Here is a 13,604-nt window from a genome sequence, read left to right as displayed (position 1 = left end):
AGTGTCACCCCCACTTAGATCACTCAGATTAGTTACAGCTCTAGTTACATATGAAATGTTCGTATCAACAAAATACCCTCGCTAGATGCTCCAATATCCGAACGCCGTGCCATAAAAAAACGGGGAAAGAAACAAGACAATACATCTAAATGATATCTACAGTACTAGTTTGCGGCCGGACTACATATTAGCCAATTCTTGATCAATCTGTTGGTCAAGGAAGGCTCTCTTGTTGCCGGTCAACGTTGTCTGGAGTCGAGTCTCGACAAGAGCGCGGACTAGAAATGACCGTTAGCAACAGCGTTCATTTAAATATAGATTATTATTGCAACTTACTCTGCTTCTTCGTAACGGTATCCAAATCAGCCTCCATCAAACAGCTACGAATAGCCTCAGTGATGGAAGCCTCATCCGGTCCAGTGCCACCGTGGAGATCAAAAGCACTTGTAGACCTCGAGTGATAGCCCGCCGCCAATGGACTCTGGGTAGCTGGCCGAGAATTCAACAGATTCTCCGTGCTTGGAGCCATGCCCATGCTCTGTCGGCTCATACGCATGGGATTATCCTGGTAATGGCTGAGGTTGCTCATCGACATGGGCCGTGACGGAATACCTCCCAGATGCGGCTGGTCGGTGTATCTGGAGAAGTTCGACATATGGGAGTTGCGATTGCCAGGCATGTTTCCGCCAAATGGCGCCGGTGATTGCGGTGGCATGTATGGGTTGACGTTGCGGTTTTGACCCGGGAACCCGGTGAGGATCGTGGATGCTGGCTTCACCGAGGAATAATTGGAGTGCATGTCGTCCATCTCCATTGCGTTATCGTCCGGATACATGCCTGGGTAGAACTTCTCCTGGGTAACACCGTAGTCTCCGCGACGGCCGGGAAGGCTGTTAGCCAGGGCGTAGTCGTCCCAGCGTTGGAGTGGGATACTTCGAGGATCGAAGCCTTCATCTTCAACAGCAACAACACGCTTGTCGCCCTTCTCTCCAATGACAACACGTGTGTTACCCCAGGTGAAATCATCCTGGAACCAGAACGAATACAAAGGCAGGATGAAACTGTAGATAGGGTATGCGAGGATGTAAATAAACATCCATCCCACGTGTTGCCACTGGCGCTTGAGGATAAAGATAATAGCCTGAAGACCATAGACACCTGCCAAGATGATGATGGAAATAAGCGGGAACGGTCCGGTGTGACTGGCAACCCGGTAAATCAGATATCCCAGATAGACACAGGTCGCAGGAAGAATGATGGTTCCAAGCAGATCCACCATGACGACAAATCGCATGCTAAAGCAGCAGAAGCCACATAGATCTTTCAAGTATACCAATTCCACGAGGTTGTGAACAGTGGAATTGATCCAACGACGTCTCTGCGACAGAAGCACACTCCATGTTTCCGGAGCAGCTGTGCTTGCATAGGCATCAGGGACAAACTTGTAGGACATGGCTGGGAAGTGTTTCGTCATCAGCGTGGTCAGATACCGATCCTCACCAAGGGAGAGCAGGTTCTTCTTGTGAAGCGTATCGATGTCGTTATCCGCATATTCTCGAATCAACTGATCGGATATAATAAGAGGACGGCCTTTGTCAGCAGTCCGCAGACGATACATGCAGAAGCTATATAAGTTAGCAAGGGATCAAGCGAGCTATGGATGCACCAAAACTTACCACCCAGGAAGACAAGTGATACTCCCGAAAAGTGACTCAAAAGCCTTGGCCAAATGATGCGAGATATAGTACTCATAAACCTGAATCATCGTCCACCAACTTTGTTCTTGGTTTTGAAGACTGGTTTCACCACATATACCAGCAATCCTGGCATCATTGGCACACGCGGCAACTAGACGATTGAGAGCGTCCTCCTTGACACTGGTATCCGCATCGACCATCAGACAGTATTCGTACAGCTCAGGGTCAACACCGATGATATTGTTGATCTGGTGGAATATCTCCAGCTCCAGCGGCGACATCGGTGCACGATAATGTACGCGGTTGAGGAAGTTGAGGAGAAGAATTTGCGTGTCTCGCTTACCCCGGTTTCCGGGCTTTGATTTGTTCTGCTCTGATTCTTTGCCGACCTTCACGACAACGACGTAGGGCACCACGTTGCCTTCATATTCGTAAAGACCAGAGTACACCTTGCCGTAGTTGAGCTGCTCACTCCCCTGGCCAATAGACTTCATTGGCAACGCAGGAGGATCAATCTTGGGGTCTACCCCTAGAACATCAAGGACGATTTTGGGTGTTGGCCGGTCATTACCCCCACCGACGATCATACCATCACAGATGACAAAAATGAGCTTCCTCTTGTTGTCGTACTCCAGAGCAGTCAATGAATCAAGACCTTGGCGCAGCGAATCTTCGCCTTCAGTATACGCTGGGACAAGGCAAATGACGAATTTGTCCTGTGGCGCAGGCCGACGCTTAGAGCCGAATTGAAGAGCAGCAAGGAACTTGACCAAGACAACTGCACAAATGAGAACGGTGAATGACAAGAGAATCCAGTTGTTGACGGTACACCGGGGAGAATCTCGGAAATCTACCTTTCCTTTGTAAAACACACTGTCGAGACACGATTGTGCTTTCTGGAACTGATCTGTATCCTGCCATTTATCCGTGACATCGGTGCCCGGATAGTTCTTGAAAAGGTCCGTCACAGTGGTGGGCAAGAAATCGTACGTGTCGATATTGTTCATCATCTTCAGCGTATAAAAGTAATCCGTTAGATCGTAGATATTTTTGTTCACAATAACCCAGTACCGTGAGCTTGTCTTGGCTTGCTTTTTCACCTCGGATCGTTTCCAAACCAGGTCGCCCTTATAATATTCTTTGATCTTTGGCAAGAAAACATCCTGGTACCATGTGATTTTGTTTCGCTTGGTGCTCGTGTCGCTTTGGCTTCGGGGACCGCAATCGTGCTTCGCCTGGGGATACAGCACAGCACTCGTGTCGTTGTTTTGGAGCGTGATTGACTCATCGTCGACAAAGTCCGAGCAGACCTGGGTGAGAGGAGGGGGGAAGTATGCATCCAAGCCCTGCCCTGCGAACGGCTTCATATTGGAGGAAGTCGTTTCGGTTGCCGTGTCGCTGTGTTGGATCTGCCAAAAGTTGCTGATGTCGTAGACCTTGCCGTGAATACTGACGAAGAAGTCGTCATCACCTTCGTGCCAACCGACCTGCTTCTCATTCCACACTTTATCTTTGTTGGGGCAAAGCAGGTCTCCGAAAGCAATAATATAGAAACAGACAAGCGCATTGAAGAAAAGGATGAGAAACACGAGAACAACCTTTTCTCGCCAGGCCATCCGTACGTCGGGGCGCTTCATGCGACCCAGGTATCGTAGCGCGAAGGATGGGATCCAGAAAGTCAATGCCCAGACGAAGGCTGTCCACATACGTCGTGTAACTGGGATTTCCTTCTTTTCGATGTGCTTAGGATCGCCATATTCGGGGTCGAGCTCGCCGGTGTATTGACCATAGTCTGCGTCGTATGGCTCCCACTTCCGGTCGTCACCCTTTGTGCCCAAACCATAATCACCACCCGTATTCATCGTATGCGGCAGACTCGGGGCGATTGATTTCGCACCTCCCATGATACTGGGAGGAGCCAGAGTACTGTGTCGCTTTTGGTGCGAAAGATCGTCGCGGCTACCCAAAAGGCTCGTGGATTCTGCGATGGGGTTTGCCACGTTCAAGTTGGAAGCGAACGGATTGTCAAACATGCCAGTCCCGTAAGCGAAAGGATCAGATGCAGGCGATTCATCCGGCTTAAGGTCAAGCATCGTTTCAGCTTCCCACCAGGCGCCTTCTCTCATCCAAATTCGCTGGTATCCAACGAAGGCATCGCCATTACTCCAGCCCCGTTCTAGAATCCAGTTTTCAATGCCGTCTCGGCCATCCAGACATCCCAGTCGGGCATATCTGCTAACAAACTCCTCCATATCGAAGTCAGCCGTGAAGTCGTGCTCCTTAAGGCGGCGGTTAGCCCACTCTGAAAGCTTCCAGTCGCGCAGCTGACGGGAAACAGCGCTCGCAGACCAAACCGCCGCCGGCATCAACGGATTCAGTACACCAGGAGAGTCATCAGTGGGGTGAATAGATATATGGTACCAAACCCGACTGCTACCTAAGGTGGTAGGAAGATCGAATCGGCCCCTTTTGCCAACCGAGATACCCTCACTTTCGACCGGAAGAAGGACTTGTCGAAGAAAAGCGTCCGGTTCAAAGTCATCGATTACCTTCTCAAGAACGGTTTGCTTTCTGTCGAGCTCATGTTCCCGTTCACTCCAAGCGGCACCGGTGGTTATTCCAAGATCAGCTTCGACTTGTGCGACTGCATTGTTCATATCGTTGGCCACAGCGTGTCCGACAGGGGGAATTGGGACTCCGTCTTCTTTCATCTCAGCGTTGATACCCAGAGTATCATCAAAGACCCCCCTCATTGCCACAGCCTTTCCCAAAGCCGGTCTGGGCATGTCCACAATGGTGATACTCACCGTATCCTCTTCGGACCATTGACCACTATAGTTCGAATGTCCCTCCAAGGTTTTTTGGACTTCATCCGCAATGGTCTCATTTGCTTTGCGAAGCACCCAATCAACCAACGACTCGTAGATACCTGCAATCAGGACCTCTCGATCATCGGTGGCACATTTGTGGAGGAGGGCTTCTGGGTTCAGGCCCAATAGGTCACCAACATCTTCACAGGTTTCTTCGAGATCCTCCTGGTCGACCAGAAACCCAGTGGCGTTACCCAATTTCAGTAGGCCTGCGAGAGCGGATAGAAGGCTTCGCTGAGAAGCACCTTTGATACCAATGGCTTTGAGCGCAGCTCTGAAATCCTCTGCAGCGGCACCATCGTCGGCAGTCGGGAGGTACGAGGGTGGGGTATAGGTCCCGGATTTGTTAAGCAATGCGTAGGCAGAGGACTCTTTGAGACCCAAAAATTCCCGTTCGGCTGGCGTCGAGGCTGAGGTCAAGAGGTAGTAGAATACATCGAATGCACGGTAGCCAGCCTCTGCTGGGATGTCCAGTAGACCTTTACGGATGTTGATGCCGGAAGTGGATAGTGCCCAGGAGAAACCAACCACGTCCCCTCGCAAACTCAGTGTATAGCAGGCAGCGAGAGCCGGATAAAGGGAGTATGAAGGATTAAAGGAAGTTACTGCAGATAGGAACGGGCGAAGAGCTGCCAATGTTGTGAAGGCAGTCCCAGGGGTAGCAACCGGCAGCGTTGACAGGAAAGGTTCTAACACGGATGGCGTCGACTGATGGATCGAGCTGGATCATGTAAAAGTCAGCAAAGGCAGGTATTTTCATCCGAAGTAAGGTATGATCTAACCATAGAACAATACAACCATCCTCGGCTCTCCTTCTTGCATGTTCCCAAGCCCTCAATGCGAGTTCCTGATCAACTGTTGCGGCTTGGTTGGCATTGAGCCATGTATTCACGACCACGCTAGCCCCTGCGTCCAGCTGGTATGGCTGACTGGTGTTATAGGACGAGTGTAGAGCATTAAGCAAAGTCGTCGTTGAGACTTGCATGTTTTGTTGTGGACGTGGAGAACCAGTAGGGAAACCAGCAGAGGCGCTGGAATAGACGGAGAATCGATTAGACATGGTGTAGTCAAGGGGAAGTTACACTGAAAACTCAGCAGCTCTCCCGAGCCACCACGCAGAGCACAGATTGCGTCGTTTCAAATATGTCGGAGCATGAGGGTGCGATCACAGCGGAGTGATTCTGAAGACGATATTTGCGATGCAATCGATGAATTCGAGATAATAGATGAAACAGAGTATGATCAAAATGAACTGGATGAAGCGAATGACTCAAAACGAGAACTCTGGATAACGAGTGTATCGTTGTGTACCCTGAAGAGCAAATTAGCAGGGGACAGCTAGAGATAAGAGGGTACGATACGAGTATACATACAACAACCGTTGCAGTTAGATGATACAACCACAGATGACCTCGAGGAGTCTGAGGAAAGATCAATATGCGAGAGAAGGGAAGAAGAATGAGAAGAGAAAAGAAAGAAAAGAAGCAGAGATCTGGAGCTGGCCGTGATGCAGAGCAGCGGATGGTTGTAATGGACCTGTCTGGGGTCAGTGAATGCGCAACGTTGATTGGCCAGTGGAACAGCGCAGAAAAAGACCGAATAATACAGCTAGTAATGTACCGTATTACAAAACACACCCTTAGATAGGATTAGTGCGCTGTCATATGCCAATGATGGCCGTCACTAGAGAATGGGCTGATACACTAGCAATACGCTAGTCCATCCAGACAGCTTCATTGCATCCTCTTGTTTGACCGGTCCTTTTCTTCTCTTTCCTATTTGTGCGTGGTATATGTGTGCTCGTGTAGGGCTATTCCATATAGTCAGCATTGGGCACCTACTTATCCACTTATTGTGTTGTGGTGGCAGAAGTATTTGTATTTTGATGACAGTATTGTACTCCGTACGGAGATCAATTTGATATGCCTTCCCAAAAAGGGAAATAGTGCGGATTGACTTTGAACCGAGGATCAAACGCACCGACTGGCCAATCAGAGCACAACTAACGGTCAGTTCCGCCGGGCTGGAGACCCTATATTTGGCACATTGTCTTACTTTGTCTCACCATAACCCATTTCCATTTGCCATTTTTTGGTTATCAAGAGCGCGCAAACTTTTACAAGAAATGTGTGAGAACTGACTCTGCTCGTACATCCTCCGTATCCAAATCTATAAATATAGAATCCTTATTCGATGACCTGCAGAGTCATGCAGAGTAGACTGTGGTTTCAGATGCTGCTGTCTTTGTTATTTTTATCCTTGTTCTGGGTGCTTCCAGTAGATATCTACTTTATCTCGTATATTGCATAATCATGCCATAGATAATATATTTATCCAACCCCGAACCGAACAGCGTTGCCCTCGGGGTCTTGTCCGGCAGATCGGATGATCCACTCACTGCAAGTTTCAGGGTCCGTCGTGTATCTCCACCAGTACAGTATCAGTTCTTTTCAGGGATGCCCTACGAGTCACCTGCACAAAGCTGAAGGATTGTCTCTTCGATTGAACTCTATACAGCTTCCCGGAATGCGGTCTGCCCATACTATGTGCTCTACATAATAACTATCATTCCTCTATTGATGTTTGATGTAGAAAAATTCTACGAAAAACACTAGGTTACTAGTGTGATACCTGTATGACCGGCCGAGAATCTTCCATCTCCACCGGCTCAACCCTAATCAAGCTTAGTGGTAAACAGACCAGCTGTCACAGCCTATCAGGTGTATTTCCTGGTAACGATTATCGTATCAAAATGTATCATCGGCGGGCGGTGAGACTGACCCCGGACACTTAACGCCGATTGTGGTATTTGTAGAATTTCAGTACTAGCGATAATACCTGACTCTCCTCTGTTTCTCTATCTCTGGCTCTTCATCTCTTCTTTCATTTCATTCTCTTTTCCCCTGACTCTAGTCTATCGTTGTCCAATCTCGCTTCGTTTCATTCCCAGACGGATACACCGTGGCTATCGCTTCAGCTCTAAAACACCCCGGTTTTCATTCACACTTGACCTGTCACACCAGAATTATCGCCTGCAATTGCTACAGCGCATCGTCCGTCGTTACCGTCGCTTTTTTTCGACTTATCTCAAGAGCAAAAAATGTGGCTTTTCCTATGCTGATGTTGACCATTTCAACTCAACATTCCTAATTCTCGGAGTATCCGCCGCATTGCTCAGATAGGGCCAGCGCTTGATACGAATCCACCGGCCATCTGGTTATCAGTGACAATCTTACATACCTAGGGGAGAAAGGTTGTCAAAAGTTGACACCGGACAATATGGCTTCAGGAAATATCCCATCCCATGCCCAGTCGTCGCTGCCATCATTACCAGCCCATCTACAATCAGATACGCATTTGACTGCGCATCTCGCAAGCCGGTATGACAACTATCTCTAACATTTGCACGACAATCATGCACTAACGACCAAACTTGTCTACAGATTTCATGTCGGTTTACCAACGGCTCGTCTCTCTTCGCAGGCTTTAATATGTCTCAATACATACACAACCCCGACCAAAGGTCCAGATGGCGGCAAAGAGGGCAGCTCAATGGCAGAGGCCGAGGACCTGGCCAAACGTGCATTCACTCGATTGGCTACCCGCGGTGAAAACCAGGCCATTGTGTTTCTGTAAGTGCTAACTGATGAATTGTCGCATTGCCAAACAACATCTAAATGTGTGGTCTCCTTGTAGTGGAGAGAATGGATCTGGAAAAACGACCATTCGCTCGCATATTCTGTCATCGTTTCTTTCCTACTCCTCCACACCCCTCTCGTCGAAGCTCTCCTATGCTACCTTCATTTTTGACGCCTTGACGACAACGAAATCCTTGACCACTCAGACAGCATCGAAAGCGGGACTATTTTTGGAACTGCAGTATGATGGCTCTTCATCGGTAAATCCGACGTTGATTGGCGGCAAGATAATCGACCACAGATTGGAACGCAATCGGATTGCCTCCGTACCGACCGGAGAGCGAAGCTTCCATTCTCTCTACTACCTTCTGGCTGGAACAAGTGCCCAGGAAAAAGCTCACTTGGGCTTCGATAATCCTATCCATGTCTCTACCAACGGTGGAATGCTCGGTTCGAGCACAGTGAGCCACAAACGGTGGAGATATCTGGGTCATCCTACACAGCTAAAGGTCGGCATCAATGACGCTGATGCGTTCTACCATTTCAAAACAGCACTTCGGAAATTGGAATTCCCTCGAAGCGAGATTGCTGAAATTTGCCAAATCCTCGCGACTGTGCTACATATCGGACAGCTAGAGTTTGTTAGCGGCCAATCTACTGCTACATCTGCTGAAGAAAGCGGAGGATATGCTCTCGAAGGTGGTGAGACCGTTACTTCCGTCAAGAATAAGGATGTCCTTTCCATTGTCGCTGCTTTCCTTGGTCTGGGCGTTGATGACCTTGAAGCCAGTCTTGGATACCGAACAAAGACCATCAGTCGTGAGAGGGTGACTGTGATGCTGGATCCCAGAGGAGCGCGACGGAACGCAGACGAGCTTGCTCGAACGATTTACACTCTTTTAGTGACTTACGTGATTGAGACCGTTAACCAGAGAATCTGCGCGGCCGATGACAGCGTTGCCAACACCGTGTCTATCGTCGATTTTCCAGGTTTCTCCCAGGCCTCTGCAACTGGATCCACCTTAGACCAGCTCCTGAACAATGCAGCGACGGAATCGCTTTACAATTTCTGCCTTCAATCCTTCTTCGATAGAAAGGCCGATATGCTGGAACGTGAAGAAGTCTCGGTGCCAGCCATCAGCTATTTTGACAACACTGATGCGGTGCGCGGATTGTTGAAGCATGGTAACGGCCTGCTGAGCATCCTTGATGACCAGACCAAGCGCGGCCGATCCGACGCACAGCTTGCCGAGAGTTTGAAGAAACGGTTTGAAAACAAGAACCCTGCCATCATGGTCGGAACAGCAGGAACCGGACCCGGTACTCGTCATGTCTCGCCGGAGGCGCGTTCAGCATTCACAGTGCGACATTTCGCTGGTGAAATCGATTACTCCGTGAAGGGCCTGGTCGAGGAAAATGGCGAAGCCATTTCTGGTGATTTGATGAATCTCGTGAAATCCACAAGGAGTGATTTCGTGCGGGATCTTTTTGGACAGGAAACCCTGCAAACGGTCACTCATCCGAGAGAGAAAACGGCCATTATGCAGGCACAGGTCAGCGCGAAGCCTTTACGAATGCCCAGTGTTGCAAGACGAAAGGCTGGCCCGTCTGTTGCGCACCCATTCGATGCGAATGATGCAACTGATCATGAGAGCCCTGATGGCAGCTCAACTGGAAACACTCCTGGGAGACGGAAGACTGGTCTGATGACAAACAGCCCACAGGGCGCAGCCGGACAATTTTTGTCTTCGCTTGAGATCGTTAGGAAGAGCTTGAGCACATCCAATCTCAACCCCTATTTTGTGTTTTGTTTGAAACCCAACGACCGACGCATTGCGAACCAGTTTGATAGTAAATGTGTCCGAGCACAGGTCCAGACCTTTGGCATTGCAGAGATCAGCCAACGCCTTCGCAATGCGGATTTCAGCGTGTTCCTTCCCTTTGCCGAGTTCCTTGGGTTGGCGGAGATTGGCAATGTCGTCGTTGGGAGTGATAGGGAAAAGTGTGAAATTGTATTGGACGAGAAGCGGTGGCCAGGCAATGAAGCAAGAGTCGGTAGCACTGGTGTCTTTTTGAGTGAACGATGCTGGGCCGACCTCGCAAAAGTAGGCGAGCGTGTGGTGCCTGTCTATCATGGCAGGGGCTCTGAGGACGTCGGCGAGGGTTTTCTGCACCCGCGAACTGCGGCGTATATGGATTCCAAGGTCCGGCTCCTTGATTCGCCCGATCGGTCTCCCTATGGCGATGACAACAAGCAAGGATACTTTGGCGCCCGTGACGTCGATGGACGCTCTGATGCCGGGGGCTCTGCCTTCAACTCCGGTGATATGTTCCGCAATCTCGAGACGAGAGAGCAGATGCTGGAGAAGGGCAACGAAAAGAAAATGGAAGAAGTGGACGATATTCCTGTTTCCAGCAGCCGCAAACGCTGGATGGCCTTGGTCTATCTGCTGACTTTCTACATTCCCGATATTGCTATCAAATGGTTTGGGCGGATGAAGCGCAAGGATATTCGACTAGCTTGGCGAGAGAAGTTCGCAATCAACTTGATTATTTGGTTTAGTTGTGGGGTTGCCATCTTCTTCATTGTTGCTTTTCCCGGGTTGGTCTGTCCCACGCAGCATGTCTACTCTGCGGGAGAGCTGAGTACGCATAATGGTAAGGATGGCCACAACTCTTTCATGTCCATCCGGGGTGTTGTTTTTGACTTGGGTGAGTTTATGCCATCCCATTACCCTGACATCGTGCCTCAGTCTTCTTTGAAGAAGTATGCCGGCGTGGACGCCACCAATCTCTTCCCCATTCAAGTCTCGGCTCTCTGTCAAGGCAAAGATGGCCATGTTGATCCCACGGTGCTCTTGGACTATAAATCAACAAATGTTTCTGGAACCGCGACGGCAACTAGTGATACGGACCCCAACTCCAAATATCACGATTTCCGCTATTACACCAACGACTACCGCCCTGACTGGTTCACCGAACAAATGATCATGCTCCGGGCGAATTACAAGAAAGGCTTCATCGGTTACACACCAGAGTATTTGACAAAACTGGCAGACAAATCACAATCAATTGCGAGCATCGACGGGAAGGTCTATGACATGACCACCTACCTTGCTGGAGGCCGAAGAACGCAAGCTCCAGAAGGAAAGGAGGTTCCGCAGAATGTCGATACCGATTTCATGGACTCCCTGGTGGTGGACCTTTTCCGGCAAAAGTCTGGTCAAGACATCACGAAATACTGGCAGAACCTAGCCATTGATCAGGGAATGCGTGATCGTATGCAATTGTGCCTTGACAATCTGTTTTTCGTCGGCCATGTCGATACTCGAAACTCTCCTCGCTGCCAGTTTGCCCGTTACTTCATTCTCTCTATCTCGATCATCATCTGTGCAATTCTCGTGTTCAAGTTTGTGGCCGCGTTGCAATTTGGAAAAAAGAATGTTCCCGAGAATATCGACAAGTTTATCATCTGTCAGGTCCCGGTCTATACAGAAGACGAGGAGTCCCTTCGCCGTGCTATTGACTCCATGGCACGCATGCGGTATGATGACAAGCGCAAGCTCCTGCTGGTCATTTGTGATGGTATGATTATCGGACAGGGAAACGACCGCCCCACGCCTCGGATTGCTTTGGACATCTTGGGTGTTCCAGAGACCGTCGATCCGGAGCCTCTCAGCTTTGACAGTCTGGGAGAAGGCATGAAGCAGCATAACATGGGCAAGATCTATTCCGGTCTATATGAGGTGCAGGGTCATATCGTTCCTTTCCTGGTCGTGGTCAAGGTTGGAAAGCCGTCGGAGGTTTCGAGACCCGGTAACAGAGGCAAACGTGATTCCCAGATGGTTCTCATGCGGTTTTTGAACCGTATCCACTACAACCTCCCCATGAGCCCTATGGAACTTGAAATGTATCACCAAATACGCAACATCATCGGTGTCAACCCTACGTTCTACGAGTACATCTTACAAGTTGATGCAGATACAGTGGTTGCCCAGGATGCCGGAACACGAATGGTTGCTTCTTTCTTGTCGGACACTCGCCTGCTTGCTGTTTGTGGAGAGACGGGTTTGACGAATGCAAAGACATCAGCGGTGACCATGATCCAGGTCTACGAATATTTCATCTCCCATAATATGATCAAAGCCTTCGAAAGTCTTTTCGGCTCAGTAACCTGCTTACCGGGATGTTTCAGTATGTTCCGTATTCGGTCTGCGGAATCTGGCAAGCCACTTTTTGTGAGCAAAGAAGTTGTGGACGCTTATTCGCAGATTCGCGTTGATACACTGCACATGAAAAATCTTCTGCACTTGGGTGAAGACCGTTATCTGACGACCCTGCTCCTGAAGGAACATCCCAAGTACAAGACCAAGTTCCTCTTCGCCGCCAAGGCTTGGACCATTGCGCCAGAGAGCTTTGCAGTCTTCTTATCCCAGCGTCGACGATGGATCAACTCCACGGTGCACAACCTGATCGAACTGATTCCGCTGCAACAGCTGTGTGGTTTCTGCTGCTTTAGTATGAGATTCATTGTCTTTGTCGACCTTCTCAGTACCATCATCCAACCAGTGACAGTCGCCTACATCATCTACCTCATCGTCTGGCTCGTGAGAGACACCTCCGTCATCCCATACACATCGTTCATCCTCCTCGGAGCCATCTACGGTCTTCAAGCCCTGATCTTCATCTTCCGCCGCAAATGGGAAATGATCGGTTGGATGATCATCTACATCATCGCCATCCCCGTCTTCTCCCTCGCCCTCCCCCTATACTCCTTCTGGCACATGGACGATTTCTCCTGGGGTAACACCCGCGTCATCACAGGAGAAAGCGGCCGGCAAGTCGTCATCTCCGACGAAGGCAAATTCGACCCTGACTCCATACCCAAGAAGAAATGGGAAGAATACCAAGCCGAACTCTGGGAAGCACAAACCTCCCGCGATGACCGCTCCGAAGTCTCTGGCATCTCGTACGGCACCAAATCGTACCACCCGACACAGTCAGAATACGGATTCGGAGGGTTCTCCGGCTCGAGGCCTATGTCGCAAGTTGACCTGTCGCACCAGTATGGCGCTCGGAGTATCTCGCGTCCGCCATCGGAGATGCTCAGTCGGCATATGAACATGGAGTTGGAGGATTTGTCGAATCTGCCAAGTGACGATGCACTGCTTGCGGAGATTCGCGAGATTCTGAGAACCGCGGATTTGATGTCTGTTACGAAGAAGAGTGTTAAGCTGGAGCTTGAGAGGCGGTTCGGGGTTAATTTGGACAGCAAGAGGTCCTATATCAATTCTGGTAAGTTCTGTCCTTTTCTGCATTGTCCTGGGGTACGTTGCTAACTTGGTTTTCAGCTACCGAAGCCATTCTGTCTGGTGCCCTTTGATGATCATCTGTCAATA

At 49.7% G+C, this 13,604-nt stretch overlaps 2 protein-coding genes across 2 annotated transcripts; one reads left to right on the top strand and one right to left on the bottom strand.

Moving 5' to 3' along the window:
- Positions 1-180: 180 nt before the first annotated feature.
- csmB (putative chitin synthase) lies at positions 181-5,627 on the bottom strand (the record flags this gene model as incomplete). Its single annotated transcript, XM_043278984.1, has 4 exons — positions 181-278; positions 337-1,625; positions 1,677-5,288; positions 5,350-5,627. 4 exons carry the CDS (start codon positions 5,625-5,627, stop codon positions 181-183), a joined length of 5,277 nt encoding a protein of 1,758 aa, XP_043136708.1.
- A 2,219-nt stretch (positions 5,628-7,846) lies between these two features.
- chsE (chitin synthase class Va) lies at positions 7,847-13,588 on the top strand (the record flags this gene model as incomplete). Its single annotated transcript, XM_043278983.1, has 4 exons — positions 7,847-7,947; positions 8,011-8,199; positions 8,264-13,500; positions 13,557-13,588. The coding sequence occupies 4 exons, from the start codon at positions 7,847-7,849 to the stop codon at positions 13,586-13,588; spliced, it is 5,559 nt and encodes a 1,852-aa protein (XP_043136707.1).
- Between the last annotated feature and the right edge of the window lie 16 nt (positions 13,589-13,604).

The sequence above is a fragment of the Aspergillus chevalieri genome, chromosome 4, assembly GCF_016861735.1.
Source record: "Aspergillus chevalieri M1 DNA, chromosome 4, nearly complete sequence".
Classification (NCBI taxonomy): Eukaryota; Fungi; Ascomycota; class Eurotiomycetes; order Eurotiales; family Aspergillaceae; genus Aspergillus; species Aspergillus chevalieri.
The sequence above is the reverse complement of the archived record's forward strand: the minus strand, read 5'-3'. Positions and strand labels throughout refer to the sequence as shown.